Source organism: Prenolepis imparis, unplaced genomic scaffold (assembly GCF_030444845.1).
Source record: "Prenolepis imparis isolate NDT839.2.m4 unplaced genomic scaffold, iyPreImpa1.0 SCAF_12, whole genome shotgun sequence".
NCBI lineage: Eukaryota > Metazoa > Arthropoda > Insecta > Hymenoptera > Formicidae > Prenolepis > Prenolepis imparis.
Genome location: NW_028141170.1, coordinates 1,865,100 through 1,891,432, shown reverse-complemented (window position 1 = coordinate 1,891,432; position 26,333 = coordinate 1,865,100). Strand labels below are relative to the sequence as shown.

General features: G+C 37.4%; 2 protein-coding genes across 2 annotated transcripts in view; one reads left to right on the top strand and one right to left on the bottom strand.

Moving 5' to 3' along the window:
• Positions 1–4,264, top strand: part of Mcr (macroglobulin complement-related) — a 9,836-nt gene extending 5,572 nt beyond the window's left edge. Inside the window, exon 6 of the mRNA XM_083051793.1 lies at positions 134–4,264. Coding sequence (XP_082907919.1) covers positions 134–336 — 203 coding nt within the window. The 3' untranslated portion in view covers positions 337–4,264. The remainder of the gene's footprint in view (positions 1–133) is intronic.
• LOC145943892 (putative NADPH-dependent quinone oxidoreductase VAT1L) lies at positions 2,337–26,333 on the bottom strand. The gene is made up of 7 exons (XM_083051796.1): positions 25,696–26,333; positions 13,195–13,324; positions 11,643–11,858; positions 7,615–7,763; positions 7,341–7,500; positions 6,685–7,111; positions 2,337–6,556 (listed from the first exon to the last, which is right to left on the bottom strand). Exons 1-7 carry the CDS (start codon positions 26,004–26,006, stop codon positions 6,531–6,533), a joined length of 1,419 nt encoding a protein of 472 aa, XP_082907922.1. The 5' UTR covers positions 26,007–26,333; the 3' UTR covers positions 2,337–6,530.

The following is a 26,333-nucleotide window of genomic DNA, read 5'->3' as shown; positions in this document are numbered from 1 at the left end:
AATATATTAATATTTTACATTGCTTATATATGTAATTAATTCATATTATTTATTTATTCGTTATATTATTTATTCACTATATTATTCATTATATTATTATTCATTATATTTATTCGCATTATTCTTGTTTCAGAACGTTTCAACGAATCTGTATTCGATGCACTGCCCACGTATACTTTAAATATATGCGAGGTTTGCGGCAGCTCACAGTGTCCTTACTGTCCAATTTACAACGCCGCTACACTTTTAGCCACGCCGGCAGGTTTCCTGCTTATCGCGTCAATTGTCGTCACGATAACGAGGTACTTCCGAACGCAACAATTCAGCGACGGCTAACAATAACACAAAGGTAAAAATGTTCGATTCTTGTCAATTTCTATTGTCATGGTTTGCCTCTGCTAACAGAGCACAAATATGGAACGATACGATAAGCGAAACATACTATACATATTCATGCGAATCTCATTTCTTTAAAAATTTTAACAGCCGCGCTTTTATATATAATTTTATCAAAATAACGAGAACAATAATGTGTGAGAGAGTACAATAGAAGACAAATTATTTTCGCGTAAACAATCAATAATTTATATAATTAATTATTCCGCCTAATTAATTGAAATGATTATTTTATGAATTTTAATTTTTTTTCTAATGAAAGCAATTATTTTTAATGATTCTGACTATTGTTGGGTGCGACATTCAGGTTAATGTCGAAGATCTCTTGCTATATAATTTATGTAAGATACTAAAGAAAATCACATTTTAATTGCGAAATAAGAACAATTAATGATCTTATATTTATTCGAAGAAATTTTGCAATAGGCAGAAAGCCTATAATGTTATTTACTTCTTGATGCAAAACGCACAAACAAAATTCTTATTCTACATCATGATAATAAGATTATATCATGAATCGAAAGTAATCATTTCGAAAAATATTGATTGAGAGTAATTTTAGACGTTTTAAAATACGCCCAAGCGATTTTATTATATATTGTTTAACGATTATTATTAATTTTATAAATATTATATTATCCGTCCTATGTTTTTTTTAGAATGCATGAAGTTGTTTTTTATATGATTAGGGCATTGTACTCTTGGAGGCAAAGCATCTCAAGTACAAATCAAGCGTAATAGTTGTAGCCAGCGATTTTCGTTAGCTACACTATTCACTATTATTACCAAAATAATTACAGCAAAAGTGTTCATAGTAATTAAAAGAGTATATCAAAGAGGACATATTACGTACTAGTTTCGGACTTTTAATAAGCCATGTAAAACGCTTTTCTCTGAAATTTTTTTCTTTCAATAATTTTCATCTTTATATTCCTTGATATTTCTTTATTGTTTTATTTATACTCTATGTACGGAATTATATATTATTTGTAGATCGTGCCTTCGTAGTACTCGTCAAAATTTCTGGTTTTTTTTAAAAAAACTGCTTCCTGTTTTATTTCAATTTTTAAATGTATAAAAGAAAGAATCTCATTCAAAGAGGCAACACAAGACTTTAATGTGTGATTCGGCAAAATATGTAAATAGTAGAATAGGAGACATAAATATTCCAACTCGATATATTCAAAATCGAGTAAATTACGATGATACCGTCCTGTTTATATATAAATATGTACTTGCGTGGATCAAAGAGGATTTTATTCCGTCCCGATAATTAGTGCCTCAAGAGAATAACATTTATGTGTATAGATACGTATCTGTTAAAAAAAAGACGTTAAAGATCTATTTTAATAACATAGCACGTTATATAGATATTATGTATATGACTTACAAGATATACATAGAAGTTTAAGTTTGTAGTTTAATAATAATTAGTTACGCTTCACCGATGCTTTTAAGGGTCTACCTTGAACTTCAAACATGATTATCGCAATTGATAAATTGACGGCAGACTTTCGCATATCTTTGCAAAAATTATTTATTATACACGCGATATAACATAGATTATAAATATATAAAGGATCCTTAAAATGCATCTGTATTGTGCGTAACGCTTCGAGATACCGTCCAAGAAAGTCTGCTTTATAATACAGATAAAATAAGTAAGTACTTCAATAACACAGATCATCGCAAAGTGATCTTCGTATGATCTATCACGATACTTTTTTTTTCTAAATATTAGCGAGATCAACACATAATATGGAATATATATTTTTAAGTTTTATAACCTTTATACAAATATAAATAATAAAAAATATTATTTCATATATCGCTTAATGTATCTTGCACGATTTCGAATGAAAAATTCTATTCTCTTCTCGAAAGAGATTGTATACTGTAGGATATAGAGGAAGAAGAAGGTACAATCAAGTTTCGCCCTGTGTTTTCGAAGCAATCTTTAATATAGCAACATAGTCAGTCTTACAATAATAAGCCAAAAATACAATCTATATCAAGCTTGACGGGGAACGGGCGAAGGTTTTTTTCCCCCCTTTTTCCCATGAGATATTCTTCGGCGCAGTTAAGTCGCGATCGAGAATCTCGGCGATGAGAAAAAGCGCTCGTTGCTTTCGCCCGGACCCCTCGACAAATTTTACAATTTTACACAATCATAATATATCATATCACGTTCGCAAAATTGTAGGTCCTGCTTTCTAACGATGCGAATTCGCGTAACTAATAAGAGACGCACGCGTGCTTAAATATCATCTCATCCTCGCTCTCTATCGCGGATCAACGGAATGATTATTATGTAGCTTTTGAGACGAGCTTTTCGTTAAAGCGGTTAAAGTATATACTTGAAAAAATTGTTCGAATTTCCCCCGCCGCGTACCTCCCTTTTTTGTTAACGATTGCGAATAATTTCCATTTTATCATTCTTGACAATCGTTTATACGTATAACGTATGCACGATTTGTTTCAAGGATTCGTTCTCTAGCACATGTAAGTGGAATTATTACTGCCAAATGACTCTCGCGTGCTGGCATGAAATCATATATTTCGGTCATTAACTATCGAACATGCTTCAGTATGCCAGTTTACGTAGATTGTCTCACGATTTTAAATTCAGTCGACTCTTAAAATTTAGAAAGTGGCTTAGTTAAGCGCGCATCCAAGAATATGGCGCATTTAGATATGACGCATTAGATATGCATTTTTATAAAATGCTTAGAAATTCGATTATATATATATAGGTAGCAATTACAGATCTAAAAGCATTCCGATATAATATTCGCGTAATTTTTGTGCTCTCTCCATTAAAATCTTCTAAAAAAAATATAATAGCATTTCGCAATTGTAAGATATATTTTGATTACGATATTATCGTGAAATTTCAGCATTTTTGTGTGTCTGGTTTACGTAAATTTTTCTGGAGTGCAGCGGCTTCTCTTATTATATTAATAATAAAAAATCAATCTGAATTCTCTCACGCTCGATTTTTCATCAAAAAATAATTACTCGCACATCTGAAATTCCATTTCGACACAATAGAAAAAAATTAAAAGTACACAAAAATACTCTGCTAGCTATACAGAAAGTGTTTGTTATATGAAACATGACACATCCTTATGTAAATAAGACAATGTAAAATATCTGCAAAAACGCAATGTCGGTATATATGAAATTCGATTGTTGAATTAAAATAAAAAATATATAGTCATTAATCGATTTTCGCGTACGCTCTTTAGATTTAAAGCTCTCGCATCCAATCTCTCGCATATAACATTCGCACATCCCGGACTTATTATTTTGACATTCGTGCTTCGGACCTAAATAAAATAAAAAAAAATCAGGGCAGGAGGAAACGATCGATACAAATATATATAGATATATTATAATATAATAGAGTTATTTGATGAAACATTTAAAGCCTTACAATAAAATATACAGTATGATGTGTGTCATCGTATTTCATCGTGTATGGGCGTGTGTTCGTGTTTTCGTATCGGAATTAAGTGTATCTCTTACGTGTTTAAAAGATGTCTCAAAATATGCAGCCACATTTATCATGTTTTTTGCATTTTTCACACTTTTGTCTTTTTCAGATCGATACGTTTTTCTTGATGAGTAAGATAAGTATTATGTACTTTTTTGGACCGAGAGAGATTCGATACGGCAGTAAATTCTTGGCTCTTTCGCGCGCTTCTCTCACAATTCGAGATACGCGCGTGGGATATCCTCGACACATACCTTTCCTCTCGCATCCGCACGTCTTTTTTTTTTTTCTTTTCGTGTAATGATTTGTATAATATAGATATCGGTATACAGAGCTAGTATCAAACTCCTAACGAAATCGGCTACACCAAAATTGTTCCAGCGTTCCGGAGAGATATGCACACTTTGTTCTGCATCGGTCAGCTTCTCCACTGAGCCGCATTCCATCGAAAGGACACGCCTTCGAAATTTTTTTTCCTCTTTTTTCACCTCTCGAGACTCACGAGGATCCTTAATCTTTCGTTTATATTACTATGAAAACCTTCTCGCTCAACAGATCGCCGTTAATAACGCGTTCTTCATTCTATTTTTTTTTCTTTTTTGCGTATGTAGAACGGCCAACAATATATCACGACCGTCGCAAAAATATTACTCGAAGGTTCGAAAGTTGAGGAAAGATCGCAATGCAGATTCAACATAATTTATATCGGATTGCAGTCACGCGTTCGGCGTCTCAAGCGACACAATTATGTATTCACGCGAGTACGTGATAATAGAAAATGAGGCCTTGCGTATTTTTTTTTGTTTTTTTGTTTTTTTTTTTAGACTCGTTCCTTCTCATAAGAAAAGCGATATATTCTACGATGCTAATTCATTAAATTACTCTTCATGTACATGTTGATGCAACGTCATTAAATATGTTTATAAAATTTCATTTAAACAATAAAGTTATTTGAAGCTTTTAAAGTACATACATCATCGGTTCGCACATCTGAATAAAAACGATGAAATTATATTGTACGAGCATGTACGTCTGATTCTTTTTAGTTAAAACTGAGTCGAAAGTCACAAAAAGAAATAATAGTACGCCAACATTCGTTAAAATAAATTCTCAAAGCACTTATGTGCCGAGTAATATCCTTATTAGGCTTATATTCAAGCCATAATTAATCAGTCTAATTACATTTTTGCTTAATTAATTCATGTTATATAATCAATTCTCTTATATGCAGATTTGATATCAAATCTCCGATTATCCACAATTTTTAGCGTATGATAAACAACGCGAATCAATTTATATTTAGTTTTGCATTACATCTCGGATTTCAAAAATTTAATCGAAATGTTTTGAAAGCTCGTTGATATATCGTTGCAAAGATCAACGTGATTTGAAAAAAAAGAGATACAATTTTGATTTAGAAAAATACCGATTAGAATAAACTGTTAGTTACATTTTAATATTTCAATTTTTTCTACTTTTCAATTTTTACATAGGAAAATCTACATAGGAAAAATCTATAACTAATTTTACATAAGAACTATATAAAGTATGAAATCGTATGAAAAAAAGAGCGTCCAAATCTCAGCAAAATGCTCCATATATTGTATATGTAGTGTACTAAATATTATTCTTGACTTTCATGGCTATCGTTAAAATTTAAAAAGGATATTCCATCGTGACAAAAGGATCACGATGAATAATAAAGTGGCGTAAAAACATCTTCTAATACGTAAAATTTATATACGAAAGTAATGCAGCTCCGCATTTTTAGCTTTTCTTTACGGAAATGCGACGTTAGCGCAATATGTTATTTTATCCCATTATAAATTACAAATAGAAGTAATATTATATTAGTATAAGAGAGAATGTGTGTGTTAGTATATACCGTAGTAGCAGCGATAGTATTCGATACAGATAAACAGAGCCAAGTAGATAGCTGTTGGACAACACACAGTTATTAAACTGCTGTAACCTCGCTTTATGAGCTCAGGCATTTAATAAGTACGGAAAGGCTAGTTACATCCATTTCCTAAAATAGCGGTAGTAAAAAAAAAAAAATAAGCTGCCTAATGACTACGTGGTATCCAACAGTCGTTTACTTAACTCCTCGCAAAATTAATCATTTGGTCGATGTGAAAAAATAAACATAACGTTCTTATATTCTGTAAACTACTGTGGACCGCATCAAGATTGTTATTTCTATTTGGTTATTTCTCTCGTTCTTATGCAATATGCTGGTTGATTCCCCTTCACTCATAATTCACATGAATTCTTAATCTCGGCGCAAATGTAAGAAAAAATAGTTACATGCAGATGATAAGCGTTAAAAACAGTGGCTTTTAAATATAAAATAGTAATGTGTATAATTCACAATCAATACAAGCGATCGATTACTCAGTAAATTGAAATTTCAAATTCCATATCTCAGGTAATTGTTCGGAGATTTATTTTCGTCCATTATGTTAAATCGTGCGATGTAGGTTTTTATGGATCATCTGCATGTAAACTTTGCGCAATATCGCTCTTGTATTATTTAAAACAAACTTAATTTTCCGTTCTTTCGGGCAATAGTATATTTTTGGAAAATTCTTGAAAATGTTTACGGATATCAATTTTTTTCATCTTAGTTTCTGTTAATTCAGCTAGATTCCTTTTCTTTGGAATCTGAAACAGAAAATACGAGGGAGTCATTAGCGAATCACTTATCGAATTTAATTTTTTTATGGAATTTTATGAAATAACATGTTTGATGTAATTGTATTTTCAAAAATTCACACATTTTATTTTCTTACCGCTATCAGATTTGTCTTCTGAGGTACCGTTTGTCAATTCGGGCTCCTTCTTCTTCTCTCCCTCTTCCGACTCTACGCTAGATGCCTTCTTCTCCTCCTGATTCGCGGCCTTCTTGTCTTTCGCTTTGCCTTTAGCCGGCGTAGCTGGTTTGGGCTTCGGCTCCAGACTCGGATCCAGCACGATCTTACCGATGTTCTTGCGATCGTGCATTTTTTGCATAGCCTCGGGTACATCCTCCAGCGCCCATGTTGAGTCCACCACTGGTTTGATCTTGCCCTCGCTCCACAGTGTATACACTTGATTTACTGCCCGTCGTACGAACGCGTGACTGCCGTGTTGGTACATTAAGTGGCGTAGATTCAATCCAGACAATGTCTTGTTCTCATCAAACAGCTTTATGGGCGACACTTTATCGACTTGCCACCACTAAACGACAAACAATAAAGATGACGGGGTTATAATATTAAAGAAAGAGACACCACAAAGAAAAAGACTTTAGAGAATTGAATAATTGGCAATAAAATTAAACAGAAATTACAAAATATTACAACGAAATGTTAAAAAACATATAATTTTCTATTCAATATTGTATTTGAATAAATTTTATTGTGACATTTAGAGAAATCGGATTAATTTGTAACGTGAAATTACGTACTGATCGGGCTGCGGAAAAGAAGCTCTTAGTTTCCCCGGTGACGACGTTGCTGGATCCATAAAGGATGTACTTGCCCATCGGCTTCAAGAGGGCGTAGCCCTTGTTACATTCTTCACCGCATAAACAGTCCAAGACGATATCTACGCCTTCCGGGGAGATTCTAAACAATCAGAAACACGTATAGCGTTTGGCTTTATATCTTGAGATTTCTTGAAAAATATTAAGGCACTAAAGAGGCCACGCAATCGTATCACGCGCGATATCGCGTACGTACTTTCTGACTTCGTTGCTATAATCCGCGCCACGTTCCAAAAGGTGATCGATAGTTCCGGCATTTTTGAGAGCTTCGTGCTTGGATTTGCTGCAGACGCCAAAGATGGTTACGTCCTTCACGGTTTTCGCAAGCTGAACCACCGCTTGACCCTAAATCGAATGAAAATATGATATCCCTCATCGATATAAAAAAAAAATCACATTCGATGCAGTATTAAAGAAATAGCGCATATGTCTCGCTTTTGACATTTCGTTGAAAAAAAGTATTCTAAAAGGCATACTCCAATCCATGTTATCTTTCTTCCTCTCTTCTTCCGTTCCTTTTTCGCAATGCAAGCTACTTTTTGTCGAGAAAATACAGTTACGCGCTCGTGTACAGTCGGGCTCGTGTTGGGCGCATTCGCTCGTAGCAGTATGACTTGAGAAAGGATGAGACGGGATTAAGAGAGGAGAAAAAAGAAATACACACAGAGCCGCCTGAGATTTTCAACAGAAGCGGCATACATTATTTCCGAGAATCGCGCGCTCGTTGCTTTTCATTTCTCTCCGCCCCTTGTCGAGAATTCGATACCCGGCGACCGATGTCGAGCGCTCCGGTCTCGAAGAAGAGTATATAAATGAGAAAAAAGAGAGAGGCAGAAGAAGAGGAGAGAGAATTATATACATATATAAAGACAGAACAGACAATCCGGAATCTTTAAGTAACCGCAACAAATTTTGTACGCATCGTGAGAAAATTATGCAAGCGAGGAACGTATTTTTTAATTTTTCAATATAATTATATCGCGCATTTTCTCTGTCCTTTTTTCTCGAAGATTTCTATTTTATTTTTCGCATCCATTGTCACATTTATTAATCAAAAAATTTATTATGCTCTATAGAAGTTACAGAGTTATGAGTTTTTTTTTTAACTTTTTTTCTATCATCACGTAGACAATGATTTAATTAATATTAACCGATGCGACTCGCAAGAACAATGTCGCTCCTCGTTCATCTTTCCCTTGACATTAAGGATAAGGACAACGTATATATAGCGTAGGAGTTATTCATATTCTCCGACAACAATGGGTCTCCGCACAGCCCGGAGAAACGCAACCGCGCGAAAACGCGAACACTTTTACGCGTGATTCTACGCGCATTAGCCCGGGAAGCCGGTCACGTAAGAGCAGAAAAGCTCCCTGTTAAAAAGAGAGCACTCGACTCGTGAAAAATACCGCTTTCTGATCACGTCGGGAGAACTTTCCCTCTTTTCTCGTGAATCTTTCAAACGGATCGCATCATATCTCTTTCTTTCTGTCGCCTTTCCAGTTTTCTTTATGAACAAGGTATGCGCGATATATTCGAAAAAGCTTTCAGATATATGGCGGAGAGATGGATGCATCAATACTTTGTGCGCGAATATACGCTCAAAAATATACCGTGCATTCCTAAGAATGATTGTCGATTGTCACTCGGTATTATTTAATATGAGTGAACGGTTAAGATTTCCAGCAGCCACTTTAATCTTCGTTTAACTGATTCTTTTACAGCTAGGATTAGAGAAACAAAGAAACAGTTAAACCGCGTAACGACCATTAATTTTGATATATAATAAGCAAAATTGTAGTTGGCTTAGGAGCGACATATATGAAGCCCAGTCTTTTTATGCGCTTGTATTACGTTTCTTTTATCGCGTCTTTCCTTATTTTAAGTACGGACAGTTCAATAAAGTATGATTAATGAAAAAACAGAGTTAAGACTGATCGCACATTTGGCTCTAAATTCCACACGTAGAGTAAGTACTCTCTCATCGCATTATCTAATATAAAATGACAGAGGAAATAAAAATGTTGCAAAGAAATTAAGATATTAAGAAGGCCAATATCGCAATAATATATTAAACTCGACAATATTCGTCCTAGCTCGTCATCAACAAAGAGAAAGGATATAAGAAATATATTTTTCTATAAGTCGTATTTGGATTTTAAATAGTGTTTCCTTCTGCAAAAAAGAGAACGTCTTGGCGAGGCATTCGATACAGAGGATTGTTGCGGAAGTGATTTTTAATTAAGTTCCGTAAAACCATAGCGGGGCATCGATTGGGTTGTCGGCGGTCGTACACGTGGGGCACACGATGCCGATGTGAAAATAGCTTAAAGCCGCGCCACGTGGTAGTAACGTGCCGGTGATGGTGACGGTGATGGTGGTGGTGATGGTGGTGGTATGGTCTCAGACGGGCGCGGTCCATGAGTCGGTGGTCGATGAGAGAGCGAAAGGTTGCCTGGCAACCCTCACACCCCCGTGAGTGCGATCTGCGCCCCGCATCCCCCGGTTAGTAGATTTCGCCTTCCGTCTCAACCGCCCGGGAAAGGGGGCGCAAAGCGGCTGATGGTGAGGGAGAGAGAGAGGGGTGGTTTGCCGCCAGCCGTAGTTGGTTTCGGGTGTAACCTGTTGAGCCGTATTGATCCCGACGGTTCTTCTTTTTCTTCTTCTGCCTCTCCTCGCGCTCGGTGTTCGCCGCCGAGAGAGAAACCACTCTCCGCGTGGCCGAAGAACCCGGAAATATCTCCTTGGTGCTTTAACCTTCTCGATCCCCGCCGACGTCGCAGCCCCTCGCGAGCACGAACAGTCGTCCAACTACCATCGCTTATATGAAATTTCAACGTTCGCACCCCGCCAAGTATTTAATGTTTTCGAGCCTTGGTCTTGTAGGATTTAAATTGGTCTCTCCCGAGCGAGCAAATAAAGCTTGGCAAATCTCATTTCGGTATAACTCAACGAGGGAGAATCCAACGCGAGGGAGGCAAAAAGGATTTATGGATGATTATAAATATATAAATTATAAATTTATAAATATTTATTGCGTAGAAATTTATATTTAGGTCTTAACGATCAATTTACGGTAAATTTGTTTGATATCCGACCATGAAAGTTAAAAAAAATAAATAAACTCCGTTATATTCTCGTGCGTAAAATGTAGCGTAACGAATTTAGAGCCAAATGTCATAAGTACCGCGTACCTCTCGTATATATGAGCGTTTCCCATAAAACGGTTCTAGCAATAATGTTAATGTCGTTTGCTTCTCTGCGATTTAGATGCCGCGGCCGTAATACCGCTACTTATTGGATTTGTAGTGTGTTCCGAATAACGTAAACACGCCTTGAAGACGTCGGCTATTTACGTTTACGAGCAAAATGTCTATGCGCGAGACATTAACTCGTTTATGCACACATGGTATGTACTGCGGTAAAGCTGTCCAAACTCGCGAAAGCGTTTCTTCGCGGAGTCGCGTTATTGTTGGTTAAACACTGTGCATTAAAGGCATAATTTTACCCGTTTACATTCTGTTTGCATAACTGTTATTTTATACGATAAATCGCTGTAGAATTCAACACTATAATTATTATCGTGCCGAGCATTGTGCCATAAAACTTAATACAATCACGCGCACAATAAATATTACATTTTTTATAAGTAAATAGATCCTAAAAATATATACGAAGTTAATAAAATATATCGTGCATTTGATATAAGTAGTAGCTGTTAATATCGCATAAAAAGATATTGTTATTGAAATGCTCAATCCATTTTTATGGTTGAACGTAATACATAATTACGATATCCTTAAACGAGTGGAATCTTTATGATAAAGATTACAGACTATTTTAAAGAGGAGATATGATTAAAAGCTCCTATGCATCGCGCACGATTGATCATAACGGCTCTATCTTTAATACTGCATCGAGAGGCATTCGTAATAAAGAAGAAGAGAAGGAAGGGAAGATTAAAAAAAAAAAAAAAAAAAAAGATATCGCATCGCGCATAATCGAACGTAATAATTACGATACATCCATAAGCACATTAAATCCTTCATGATTGGGGATATGATATTGTGCGGAGAGTGTAATTAAAAAATACAATTCATCATGCCCTCCTCCTATCTTTCCGGAGAGCGATTCTACGCTTCTTGCTCCCTTCCTTTCTCGTTCCTCTCTTTCGTTTTATCCGCGATGGAAATACAAATATAAAAGAAAAATTGATCGTCTTACCACACCGCCGCCGGCGCTGTGAAGCAGCAAGCTCTTCCCGGGCGTGAGATGGGCCAGCTCGAAGAGCAGAATATACGCTACGGTATAGTTCATGGTGATGGCGGCCGCGTCAAGGTAGCTCATTCCGGGTGGTAGCGCGAAAACGGACGTTGCCGGTACGGTGACCAGCTCCGCCCACGCTTTGTGATCGGGGAGGGCGACCACCCTATCGCCCACCTGTTAAAAAAAGCCATTATTTTCTCAACAGTGTCAAAACAATATTTTATACTACATGCTATAAATCACAAATTTATTTATAGGATCGACAGAGGAGAGGAAATGCCTTGGTCCTTTCTGTAAAGACACAAAGCCTTGTCTAAAGTTTAAATTAATAAAATATTTTTATTAATTTTTTTATGAAATATATCATTTTCAAGCTACTCTATGAGAATTATTGGATGAAAAAGGTGTAGCGATTTTACACTTGGTCCCCCTCTTCGTAAAGACAGTGAGTCGCTTTATCGAATTAGGCTTCTCGCTACAACACATCCGTTTTAGTAAGCAGAAGCAGAGGCAGGGGCAAACTGCTATTACTTCCGATCCGTATGCTCGAAGGGAACGCTTTCTTCCTCCTCTCTTCCTCTTTCTGGCAAAGCAAAAGGCAACCAGTTTTATACATGCTCTGGCCGGATATCTGACCCTAAACGTCTGGAGAACTCGCCTCTCTGCCTACCTCCTTCTGATCCCGAAAAGACTTTTGCGAGTCACGAAAATAGACCACCCTAAGTGTACAAGCTATTCCATACGGTGACGTCCCATAGTCGGCCATAAAGAAATTCCGCGGATCTACACCAGGAGGCTCGATTCGCCGCGAACATGCTAAATATGATAACGAAATCCTTATGTATACCTCGTGGTACTTTATCAAGGAACACGAAGACTTCTGCTCATTTTTCTGACGTAAAGACGCGCTCAACAGCGGACATGAAAAATTCGCGGCGAGCAAAAAAGTGGCTTCTCGTTTTATTTATGGCACTATTTCGGTCATAAGAACGCGTTTCAAGAGCTTTCAAAACGTTAAGCCGAATGTAACGTCAAAGCTGAAAATCGATATAGGACCGCTATTTTAATAATCAAGGTAGCTCCATCATCCAACTGAATTGGATTAGTGCATTACTATGTAGATAGCGTTCACTAGGCAGAGCTTCTAGTTTCCATTAAGCCCATAGAGGAAATTTTACTCAATCGAATCGAAGGAATCTTGCGCCTTGCACAATTCAGTTATAAATATTTCCATCTACACGTTTCTTATATTAGGTAAATCTATTTCTATCACGTGCAATTAAAAAAATTATCAATATTACTCGACATTGTTTGCGCATTAATCTTCTTTAGCTTTCAATAAAGAGAGAATAGAGGAAGAATAATATATTCTATATAATGACGGTCTTATAATTCGATACATTTTATAATAAAATTTCGAATATACATAGAACATAGAGACACAAACTTGTTTACGATTTAAGCTTACTCTTAATCAGATTTGTTGAAAGTTTCGTGCTCTTATACTCACTTTGAAGTTCTCGACTCCCTCGCCGACTTGCTCGATGTCACCCGCGCACTCTGAGCCCATGATAAACGGAGTTTTTGGTGGCGAGTCAATCGCACCTTGCCTAGCCATCAAATCTTGGAAGTTCAGTCCGCTGTAAAAAAACAAAAGAAACTTTATTAAATTTGTGATTTATATATATGGAGAGAAAAATGAAAATATCGATAAAAAATTTCATTTTCACCCTCAAAATGTAACAGTACAAAATGTAGAATTGGAAACGTCAGAAATTAATGCAATCAAGACTTTTTACTTTATCATTTCAGTAGCAACACGTAATAGTCGTTGTTAATTGTCATTAGCATAACAAAGAGAAAACGAGAGAAAGTTTTACTGCATTCTCTGAAAATTATTATCTGATCTCAACTGCTGTAGTCAAGAATTTTATTCTAATTTCGATCTCACGGAACGGACGGGCGTGTTCGTTTTCGACGAAACGCCTCGCCCTCGTAATAAAAATAAGAAAAGGAGAAAAAATCCCGCGAGAGAGTCCGAATAATAAAATCCTACGGTTTATGCGTACATCATACGCGTGACATACACGCATCTGAAAACGTGAAAGGAGAAAGGGGATGAAGAGGGTTGAAATAGAACCGCTTCGCATACAACAGCGAGCTCGCTCGCGGCTCGCATATAAATACACGTGGTGCAGTTACCTTCGCCGGTCCCGTCCCTATGACAGGAGGGTACGAAGAGGCGAAGGCGCCGCGACGCCTAGACCGATGCCTGGCGTCGCACGCAACGGCAAAGCGTCGCGACGTTACTCATCGCATCGTGGAAATATTTACTATCGGTATCTCCGATGTGCCATTCGTGCACATTTCAGCAAAAATCGTCGACGAATTTTGTGCAAAAACTTGGTGATTTGCATCGATGTATTATATTTTATCCTCTTGCATATATATATATTTATATTCGCGGAAAACTTACTCCATTTGATGACAGATATAGTATAAATTTATTATATTTAGTAATATAATAATGCTTTAATATATAGTTTTAGAATGAGTAAAATAATTTAATAAATATGAGTTGATATATTCTTCATGATAATTAAGATTGAATTTATTAAATTCTTAGTAAACTATTGATAAATATTTTTTAGTGAATAATTTAATAATTTTTTTGTAAATAATTTTAAATAAATTTGATAGTAGAGTGCATATATATAGTAAAAAAAGAATGTGACAGTCTAACATGTACATATTTGTTTCATTGAATATTGTATTTACTCCGAGCAAACTTGTCGATCTTACAACGCATTTTGCAGCTTTATTCTGTTGGCACAGTTTATTAGCCTGATTGTGAGCTTGATTGAGAAACGAATATTTTATTTTTGACGAATTGCCAACATGCAAGTTCTGTTGCACTATGACTTAGCCGCAAGATATGTCGTTAATTGTTATCAGCTCTCGCGATACACCACGTAATTTCCTGGAGTATCAGGCACCATGTAATGAGTCATCGTGCACTCGATGAAGTTTCATCCAAGGTCAGCGAACGTATCATAAATGCCCACGCTATCCCTATCTCGTGTGTAGGTATCGCGGTAATTTTTTAATTCATTTTTCATTAAACGCTCTTTCTCTCCTCCCTTTGTTATATACATGTACGTTGCATCTGAATAATTATAAAACAAAAGGAATACATAAGGTATAGAAAAGCAGCAATATTTCCAATAATAAGAAAATACGTGACTCATTGTAACATGTGAAGACGAATAGTTTCAACTTTTCAATTTGCTACACATAGATGTGTGCGCCGCAGCTGTTGCGTGTATATGATAGCTCCGTGTTTTACCGATAACCGTAACGAAGGAAATTGCGGTCGAGAATACAATATATATATATACTGCAGAAAACAAAACTTCGTCGAACGATTTACGTAACGACGACTAGACGTATCGATCGCTTGTTACTTCTTCCGAACAATCGAATTTTATGGGCGGGGATTCTCACAAAGTGATATAAGACTGAACTCTTCGACACAATCGAATTACGGTATTATAGCATTTTCGATGCTATCAAAGAGTAATAACCGAGGCGCGTGTAATTAACAATCACATCGCGAACGCGATATATAACGAGTTTGCAGAGATTGAATCTAGTGTGTATATCGATATGTAATACGTTATGTATATATATATTGCCCAGTTTATGATATATACGTGCATTTTTTCCGTACGTTCAATAACACGTAATACGCGTCGAATACGGGACTTTAATGCGTGGAAATCGCGCTACTTACGCATCATTTACATCGAGCTGCATCGTACAACCGCGAACGCGTCCGCGCTTTCCACCAAGAGGACGTATTGAATTCAATGTAACGAATAGAGAAATACAATACAATGTGTGTATGTATGTGATTCCATTCCGCGGTTTATTGACAGGTATAAGCGAACGCACAAACGCCGCGGCGGCGCGTCGGATTAAGCCGATTCTATTAAATTCTGCCTGTCGATGCGGAATATTCCTGCCTGTCGCAACAGACTTATACATACATCTGTATGTTCGCGCTTTGCGGTCGCGGGGCGCGGCAAAAAATCCACCGAGTTAAAATTAGCGATCTTAAATAGCCGTAAAAACCGCGCGACTTGCACACTGACATGAGATGAGAGGAGAGAGAGAGAGAGCAGAGGGTCGTCGCGCAATTAATATACCGAATGTCTTTGCACAAAAGCGTAGCGATATATCAGGTGTCCCATTTTAAAGGACCCACTCAAATATCTCATTGTCAGAAACACTGCGATAAATCGAAAAATGTTTCCTACAAAAGTTGTAGGGTTTCGAGGGGGACATAACATAGTAATATTCATTTGACCTTGGGCGGCATCTCCAAGGTCAAGTGAAGGTGAGAATAAATTTTTTAAATGGAAACCCATATTTTTTATTATAACATATTTTTCTACTAATTAACGCCGCCCAAGGTCATATGAATATTACTATGTTATGTCCCCCTCGAAACCCTACAACTTTTGTAGGAAACATTTTTTGATTTAACGCAGTGTTTCTGAGATATTTGAGTGGGTCCTTTAAAATGGGACACCCGGTATACAAAGCATTAAGCGTAAACTCCTCCCCTCTGTGTTTTAACATCCTGGCTTTGGTCCATATTTCCATATAATTGCACTGATGCAGAGTAATAGACGCAGATTGCAACAGTTCGTTTAATTACGTTGTGTAATTATATTCGAGAAACAGGGAAGAATTCGAAGAGAAAAAATTGCACGAGAAAACTTGCATATTATACAATATGTTGTGCGAAGTAACAATAGGTCGCGCGAATTTTTACATGAAATATATTTGTTTCTGCGACCGACATATATCGATATTTTGCATAATAATCAAATGTTCGACGAGGCGCTTTTAAATGCTCGCTGCAACTCGAGTCCAATACTATCAGTCATTAATATACAAACTCGTTGAGCACAAATGCGACAGTTAAACGTAATGAAGCGAACTGCGTACGAAAACATATTCCGTCCCACAAAGATAAAAGAGTGTTCGGCGACAAGCTCCCGATATGGCATAATGAAGTTCTGGTCGCGATCCGTTTCATTGTCGCATATTGTTGTCCGGCGGCGGCTAGCTACACACTGCGCAGATAACGCGCGTGTATTACATGATTTAGAGCCGATCGCGTCACGCGAGAGATGCTTTCGTTCACCTTGTAAGACACCAGCACATTACTGTCCATTACTTTCACAATTTGTCGTACTTAGGGTCGTTTCCGCTCCTTCCGCTCGCCCGGAGCTCGAAGCTGTACAAGCGGCGAGAGAGAAACGATCCGTTCCGGTCACCAGCAGAATTTCTGCGTACCGTTTCATTAACCCTTTCGACGTATCCAATATATGTGATATAACTGTAACTACGCGATAGATAAGAAGCGCGAATAATAAACAAATACACTGAATTTTCTCTTAGAATTTACCCTGAAAATCATGGTAATCGCGTGGGACAATATGGTATAAACAGAATTTTATGAGAATTTCTCTACTAAACTGCATAGTAAAATTAAACATATTTTATATTTTATTGTAATAGATATTATTATTTTTATTGTGGTAAATATTAATCAAAGAAATTCTCATAAAATTCTTTTCTTACCATATTGTCCCCCGATTATCATGATTAGTAAATTCTAAGAGAAATTTCTCTCTGTGTATTAGAAAAAGTAATTAATTTTATACATAAATTACATGATAAAGTGAGAAAAATAAATAAACAACGCACTGTTAAAAAATCAATCAGAATTCATCAGTCTATAGTTTCACGATTGCTCGAGCATTTGATAGGCGTGCGTGGTATCGAGACATTCCAGCGGTATGATAAATTAGGCTAATTTTAGCAGTATGAAATTGAAAAGGTTTCGTCAAGTGATGTGGGTCCTCTGTTCCTTCGGTAGGCCAGCCAGAGTTTTATCTGAGGATTTCGTCGTGGGAACCGGAGTAACCGCGTTTCGGCGATTCGCTCCCGTTGAAGAGGCTTGAAAAGGCATTCTCGGGTACAAGGACAGGGAAAAGGTTCCGAAGTTGCGAAGCGAAGAAGTTCCGAAGACTCTCTTGCAATCGCTTAATTCCTTTAAATTGCGTCGAATTAAGGGGAATAATTTTCTCCATTCTTGGCAAGAGGCAATTGAACGGACGGACTCGACGGCGCGACATGCAACGCACCCCAGGGTCGCATAAAGCCGCAGTACAAAACGAACATAGAGAGACACGCACGGTATACAGGGTGTCTGCGAGAAGAAGAAACTCGAGTCAACAAAGAGCTGAATTTCGTGCGTAGAGAGACATTAAATTAAAGCATTAAATCTCTCTCTAAAGCAATATATTTTAATGATCGACATGTCAATCAGCTATTTAAAAATTCTTTGTACATCGTTAGGGAAGGAAAGTGCAGTTGGTCGAAAACACCCCGTATACAGGCGTTTAAGGGTAGAAGGGCCAGACGTCGCCCTTTAACCGCACGTTTCCACCACTACCTTAACCCGCGAACGTGTGTTATCGCGTAGATATACACGTCAATCGATCGTCGGGGAAGACATCGAGGCGCCTACGAGCCTATAACTGTACGGTGAAATCAAATGCACGAATCTCGCGTGACTCACAGATGATCGGAGCGACGTTTTCGTTCGAGTGAAAGTGCACCCGAACTGCGGTATTTTCCATGTGCACGCGTGTCAGAAAAATGTCGCGTTTATATACACAACACGCTGAGTACAACATGTACACACAACGATTTGTTTCTTGATGCCGCAGGGATCAAACCGCGATATCAGTAATGTCGCCTTATCTCGAAACGTTGCGTAAAATTTCCAAGCGACATTTCGTTTTTCTCCCCCTTCGAATGTGAGCATCGAAATGCAGTTTTACAGATGCGTGTGTTTTCCTGCGATTCCTATGAATACGCGATTTAAAAGGATCGGCATATTGATGAAAAATTATGGCAGAGAATGTAGGACAGTATAAATATTACGGAATATTCCCGGTCATCTCGCGATATTTACTTTGCAGAGCCGCAGGAGATGCACTCGACGTTAATATCTCCCGCATTTAATTATATTCGATATAAGCTGGGGGGCTTTCTAATTTCATTAACCTAAATCTTCAACGTGGGAGAAAAACGAAGGATGAAACAACAACGAGAAATATCGTAAATAATCCTCGCGGTAAGAATAAGAGGGACGAACAAATATAATCTTTATGCGAGCGTATAATTGCGCGTTGAAACCCGCGTATGATTCACAAATGTATATACTTATACGTGTAGAATGAACGTCGATCGAGATATCGGGTGAAAATTAATGGTACCGAGATAACACTCAACATATTTATCGTGTTACATCATCGAGCGAATAAATTCGATATCGAAACTGTCGAAAACAGCGAGAGAGAAAGAGAGAAAATAAAGAGATATAAAGAGGGAGAGAATCGGAGTTAATCAAACGGGAGAATTCGTTCTTGGTGAAATTGCTCGTCTTCGAGAAGAAAAAGACACGGCCGAAGGTTAAGTTCGCGGTCTTAAGGAAATAAAAAATAAAAGAAAATAAATATACGAGTATGTGAACGCACTTGAGAGTGAGAAAAAGTGGCCAACAATTATCGTGCACGATGAATGACCGTCTGCTAATGCAACGACGGAGTTATCAATTGTTTTCAGACAGGGGATACCGTCGGGATACCGATATAGAAGTCCTTTGTTGCTTTTTATCGTCTCTCCCCGATGAGAGAGAGGCTGCTGCACTCTTTTACAACAACCTCTCTTCGATCTACCGTATATTATAGGTGTGCGTGTGTAAGTCGCATCGAGAATTATACACTGTAGACACGGTGATTCGCGCGAAACGGATCGCAATCAGGTAGATGTAACGGTGAGAAAAGTACGTCAGCTAGGTATGTATGTATGCACGGACTGATGTTACTAAAGGAGAGGTCAAAGCACGGATTAGTTACGCGTTTGTGAGGATACAGGTGTGATATCCGCTGCAGAAAGAGAGATCTAATTTTATAATACGGTGCTTTATATTTTGTTTGTGTGGCGCCCCGACCTTAGACTTATACTATTATACATAAATATTCAAGATAAAGATAAGAGAGAGGTATTTAATAACAAGGTTGTTATTTGCAAAACAATTATAAAGTGAATTAGATATCGAAACAGCTGACAGATGAATTTCTTGTCGTAATACACGGTCAATACATGAGCGAGATAACTAGATATTAAAAAAAAAGGCAGAATCGAATGCTGAAGACAACAGCTGCTGATCCAAACGCGTATATACTGTCATATTGTTTTTATGACTCACTAGCGTGGCATGGACGCATTAATGTATATACGTGTCGCTTCTATTATTGCAAGCTGCACGATGTATTTCGCAGAGTAAATAATTCTTACATCGATTCGACATCGTGAATATACGCGAATTTTCCTATCTCATAATTTTATGATACATATATAATTTTTTTTAGCTTTGTTCAGTTGATTAAATCTTCACTATTCAATTAATTAATTTGCAAGGAAACGAGATCACGGACATAAATAAAATCAGATCAAGGATATAAATAATAATCGTCTTTGTGCGAAAATGTCGATCTGTCATGACGATCGATGATTCCTACCGGTGACACTCATATATAAATAAATGTCAGTTGACGCATCGTATTGATTGCGCTTATTGACTGAAAAGGAACAGAAAATACTTGGCGTAATCTAGACGATAACCCAAGACGACGATTAGTCGACTGGCTTCTCCGTTTACCACGCTAACGATATACTCATATACGAATCATATGCACACACACACACGCGCGATGAAAAATTCTGTCACGGGCAAATTGCGGTGCAGGCGGTCGCTTCTGCATATTTTAAGATTCGGTTCGCGCAATCGCGAATACGAGTTCTCTGAATAATATGCCATTTTTTTGTTGTGTATATCTCTGTGCTCTGTGAAATTGCATGCGTTGCAAATATGCAAGCGGAACGATCATCAGATATACATGTTTCGCAATAGGAACGAGAGAAACCTGCATGCCGTACAGAGAAACGTAAACATCAAGTGGATGATCTACACACACAGTATCTCTTCTCAATTGACATAAAACGCAGCGCAAATTTGTCTCTTTATTGTCAAACCGTTCAACAATTATTATCCCATCAACGTTTCAACGTTTTAACCGCAACGTTTTCTCGCGGTAATTAAAAATAAAAATTAGTTGACGAAATTGTGTCATGATAAAAAAAGATAATGATTATACTTATATGTATATATATGTATGTATTACACGAGCATGTGAAATTTATTCCCAAATTTTTGAAACGAAACATTTTTCTCCGTCCGTATAATAATGTAATATAAAAAAAAAAAATAATTTAGCATGATTCACCCGACGATACGAACGCACCGATAGATCTATAGGATGTCCGTATTGATCGAACCACACCCGTATTTCCTACACCCTCTATCCTAGCCTCCCTTCCGCCCTCCCATCCCTCGCACACACGCGGTTGTCAACGTAAATGCGTGCGCATAGAAATCGGTGTAATCGTTTTTAGCCGAAAAGCTCAAAGTCACGCATTGATTTATCCGTAATTTAATTGTAGAACAAGATCATAGCCAATAAGCTTGAGAAAGAATGGCAGAGCGGAGGGAGATGTATAATAACATTATTATTGGGGTTAATTCGAAGATTTCTTGGACGTCACAGTGCTACGATCGAATCTAAGATTGCCGATGATATTTATAAAAGCGCATTCCTTCGAGATTAGATTTGATGTTGACAGTTGCAGCAGGCATTTATGCACTTTACAATTTTCCACGCGAATCACACGTATGATGTATCTAACATTATCGAAATCGAATCTATCTATAAATCATGCAAGATACTCATTATTTGAGATTTAATCAAGGAGCCAGCAAGTAAGAGCTCTTGAGAATTCAAGAATCCGAAGAAAATTAAGCAAGAACTTGAGATTTCACAGTCTGCGAATCTGAAAAGCCCAGGACTCGACAACTACTATCTTAATTTAAGTTTCCCAAGACTTGAAAATCCCATCCAACCAATTAGAAATTTAGATTCTAAATTTTTTCGCGCGAACGCATAATAGTTAAAAAATTGCGGAAGGATTTTTTTTTGCGTTAATATATGAAATACGCTTATATAATATACGAGGATTTAAATCTGCATATGCTACACGTAAATAGACGGTGCGTGAATGATCGGGGCGATATTACGTGGATATATGTATACGTAAATTCCTGGCATATATTCGGAATTTATGTGGATGAAAGCTCGCGCTCGCGCGTTTTCATATAAGCACGGTTAAATGAAAGGCACCATTGTATCTGTCCCGTCGAGTTTATCATGCTAATGAGGTCTTAATATCGCGTTGTGGGAAACTTTGAACGGATACCATTCAGCGAACGCGCGATACACCACCCCGATGTTCATGTTCCTTTCTCTTTCTCTCTTTCTTTCTCCTCTTTTCTCCTCTCACTTTCTCCCATATTTTAAGGCGTTTTCAAGACTCGCCTTTCATCGGACGCGCACACCTTTTTTTTCTATCGCTTCCAATTTCTTTCAGAGAGACGCATTGGAAAAAAGAGTATTCGCAGAACGTAAAAAAAGATTACAGAATGTCGGGTGAGCCATGTTAAAATGAGATACTTCGAAATGATACTATATATACTATCTCTCACTTCTCTCTTTCTTGGAAAAAGAAACGATCGAAGAATAGGGTATATTAATGCGTTCTTGGATATGTTTAAGTTTAAATTTCTAGACAAACCGGACAAAGTCTCTTTCAGCCGCATCTCTTTTGTCAAAGATCTCTATTATACATAGAATAAGGTTTATCGCGCCATTTGGATTTTACTGTCTTCCTGTAGAGACGGAAGAATTGTTTTATTGAGGAGCAATATATTGTCCCTTTCTTTCAACTCTTCATTCTACGAGTAATCAGGAAAAAAGGATACGCAGAATACAAAATTATACCTGCGAGTGACGAGTGCAAACGTTTATAACAGAAATTTAATGTAGAAAGAGAAATTCTTTTAACAAGCCAATTTTTTTAACGTAAAGTCTACTTTCTGTAAAAATTTTAAAGTTTTGACTTAAAAAATTTTGTCATTAATTATTTCAGTATAAATGATCAGAGACGAAAAACTAAATTCTATCAAAATTCACTTATTTTTTATCGCGATCGAATCTTCGAAAAATTTATTCATCTTTGGTGAATAATTTATCATCAGATCTAATATAAAAATTCTATCTAAATAACAACAAAAATTAAATAATAAAACAAGAATGTGTTTCGCGCACAGTATATAGAAATATATTTTTAAAAAAAGTATTAATTTAAATGTTCCGGTATAGCGATATGCGCTTTTAATATTACTTCCACTTTCGGACGCGACATCTTAAATTCGACGTTTCCTGCGACGAATAACCCTTTCACTACAAAGGGCATATATATATACGTCCAAATGGAGATCACGCTCACATGTGAGGCGAGCGTGAATGCACGCTCGACTAAAATGGAGAATGCCTGAGGCTTGCAACGGCAAAGGCCAATTTGGCAAGGGAGCGATTGCGTTTCGATAAACACGTTATTGTTCGTATAATTATAATTAAAAAAATGCATTTAAACGTATTAAATCGTACCTTAAAGTTATTCGCTCTCTACTATATCCGAGAGAATTTTCTCTTAGAATTTACCCTGAAAATCACGGTAATCGTGGGACAATATGGTATGGAAAGAATTTTATCTGATTAATATTTATCATAATAAAAATAATAATATCTATCACAATAAAATATAAAACATGTTTGATTAATTTTACTAAACTGTATAGTAAACTTCATGGTCAAAGAAATTCTCATAAAATTCTTTCCATGCCATATTGTCCCACGATTACCATGATTTTCAGGGTAAATTCTAAGAGAAAATTCTCTCTGTGTATAAATTTATATTTCTTGAAAATACGCGATTAGACAAAAGAGTGAATTTGTCTAATTAAAGAGAGAGAGAGAGAGGATCGTGTGTGTTTTTCGAGAGATATAAGAGAATCTTTAATTTTTCAAACGATGGTTGACGAAAAATAAGTTAAAAAAATAAGTTAACGAGCTGCTGTAGCGGCGTACTAACGAAACGACAACTGAACGGTACTTTATTTAGTCGTCTATCTCATCGAGCGCGACGACGGGGGTGCGCGCAGCTTTAACGAACGTGTCTGCAGCGAGGCAGACAAATTTATTCGTCGTGCCGGCATTGGCAGCGTGATATCTTTCTATGGGGGCTATTTTCTCATCAATCCCAATAGCTTTTATAAAACGTGACTCACGCGCGAAAAGGTCCGCGCAGCCTTTGGCAAATCCGACACATTCGCCATCCCATCTCCCCCGGTGCACCATCATCGTCGTCGCGACCGTTTCTGCTTGTTCGAGATAAAGCCCAGCCTCTCTCTCGATACGATATGATGCGAAAGTCTCGATATTTCTTTCTTTATATATGAAAAATCAAATTGATCACGTCTCGCCTCTCCATATGTACGTAATAAATAAAGGGTAGGATGTATTGTGATTTACGAATCAATTTACGCCATATGTCTGCGTTTCAGAAATTGATCGAGTGATTACTCATCGAGCGTTGAACTATCGCACGTGAAGCGAATGAACAAGATAATGTGAGTTGTAAATTTTATGAAAATGTCACACGGCTCCACTTTTGATAGTTAACAAATCGCTATTTGGCCGCTTTCGTCCCGCTTTGTGCTTTGTGTGAAGTGAAATGAGTATCAGGATGCTCCGATATTAAGTGTCGGTATTAAATGCATATTAGAGCATTTTGAACGATTATTACAATGCGATTCGAAAAATTGTAACAAAAAAAAATATTTAACGTTAACGTAAAGATTATAATGTATAATAAAAGATTTATAATGTATAATTTTCATTTAATAAGGGCGTAGACAAGCTCGTAGATCTATTTTCCTTAATTCCACTCGTTTAGACATTTAGGATCATATAATTAGCTAGTCGCCGCGCTATTATGTACGACCCGCATATAGTAACAAAGAATTCGTATTTAACGCGGTGGGAAAGCGGAGAAATATAAGTCAAACATTCCGGAGAATTTACGTTGATAACGCTCGACAAAAGAACGGAAATTATTCTTTCGATGTGATCTTTTCGACACTTATACAATATCTCCCGACGACATAATACGATGTAGAAAATTTGATCGCGAAGGACAAATTCCGGACCGTGCCGCACCCTGCCCGTGACAAAGAATCCCAACAAAAGTTTGTACAGTTGTCGCTCATTTAGTTCTTGAATATATTAATTCTGAATTTTTTTCCATTTCTAATTTGAAAATTTGGTGAAAAACGAATATAAAATTATAAGTTATAAAAGAAAGATTCGCAATATGTATCAATTTTATATATGTATATATATATAAAATTTCAAAAATTCTCTCTGCCTCTCATTATAAAATAATTTTAAAAATTTTTAAATATCAAGCTTAATTAGCTAGATTAGAAAATTATCTCAGGAATTCGAAACATTAGTATACCATCGTATCAATTTTATATATATAATTTGTGGCACACATTATATACAAAAATTTCAGATATTCTCTCTTTCATCTCTCATTATAAGATAATTAAAAAATAATTTAAAAAATATCCAGCTTAATTAGCTAGATTAGAAATTAGGAACATTAGCACCGTAAATGATAATGGATTGGGCATGGCCGGATCACAGTCAGCTAGCCGAGTGTATATTACTGCGTGAATTCGAGGCGTTCCAGTAATTTAATCCGAAAAATATGGCTCCCCTATATATTATACACTGTTCCACATCTAACGATTCGGTATAATAGGTAACGGGGAGAAAATATGCATCATCGTGCTTCGATTACCGATAAAACGGACAAGTAAAGCGTGAAAGTAGCTACTTACCAGGCTTTGACTCGTATCAGGACCTCTCCCTCGCCGAGGGCGGGCTCCGGTTTTCTCAGGGCCTTGACACTTTTCAAGCCGCCGAAACCGTTGAGCACGATCGCCCGCATGTCCTTCGGCTCCGGAGTGGTCTTCTCCTCGCCGTTCTCCTTCGGTTTTTCGCCTTCACCATTCTCCTCGACCTTCTTCTCGTCTTCCTTGCACTCCTTCGTCGGCTCCTCCTTGGCAGCTGGCGGCGACGCCGCCGCCGTTTCCTGCGGCGGCTTCTCGCCCTCGGCGCTCGGGCTCGTCTCGTTCTTGTCCTCTGCCATCTTTATGTCTTCCTTTTCGCAGACGCCCTGAAACTCTGAAGCTCACGCGACGTCCTTTACCGCGAGACTGAGGCTGATCTACGGACTACGGCGGCCGCGGCGGGGATACCTCAAGAAAGGGGAGCGTGCGTTCGTACCGTCCGCGAAGCGACAAACGGAGGAGACGGATAGAAAGAGAAAGGTAGAGAGAAAGAGAGAAGAGAGAGAGAGAGAGAAGAGAGAGAGAAAGGAGGGAGAGAAAGTGCCCGTTTGTGTGTGAGTAATCCGTCCGACTTGGGCACCGTGTATCGTTTATACAATCCGGCACGTACGAACTCCACGGAAGTC

Excerpts from the sequence above, each read along its gene's own strand:
- LOC145943892 (XM_083051796.1), bottom strand. The coding sequence starts at position 26,006 with ATGGCAGAGGACAAGAACGAGACGAGCCCGAGCGCCGAGGGCGAGAAG. Across the intron at positions 11,859-13,194 it reads AGGGAGTCGAGAACTTCAAA|GTGGGCGATAGGGTGGTCGC; the intron begins GTGAGTATAAGA and ends TTTTTTTAACAG. Across the intron at positions 6,557-6,684 it reads AGAAGACAAATCTGATAGCG|ATTCCAAAGAAAAGGAATCT; the intron begins GTAAGAAAATAA and ends TTTCTGTTTCAG.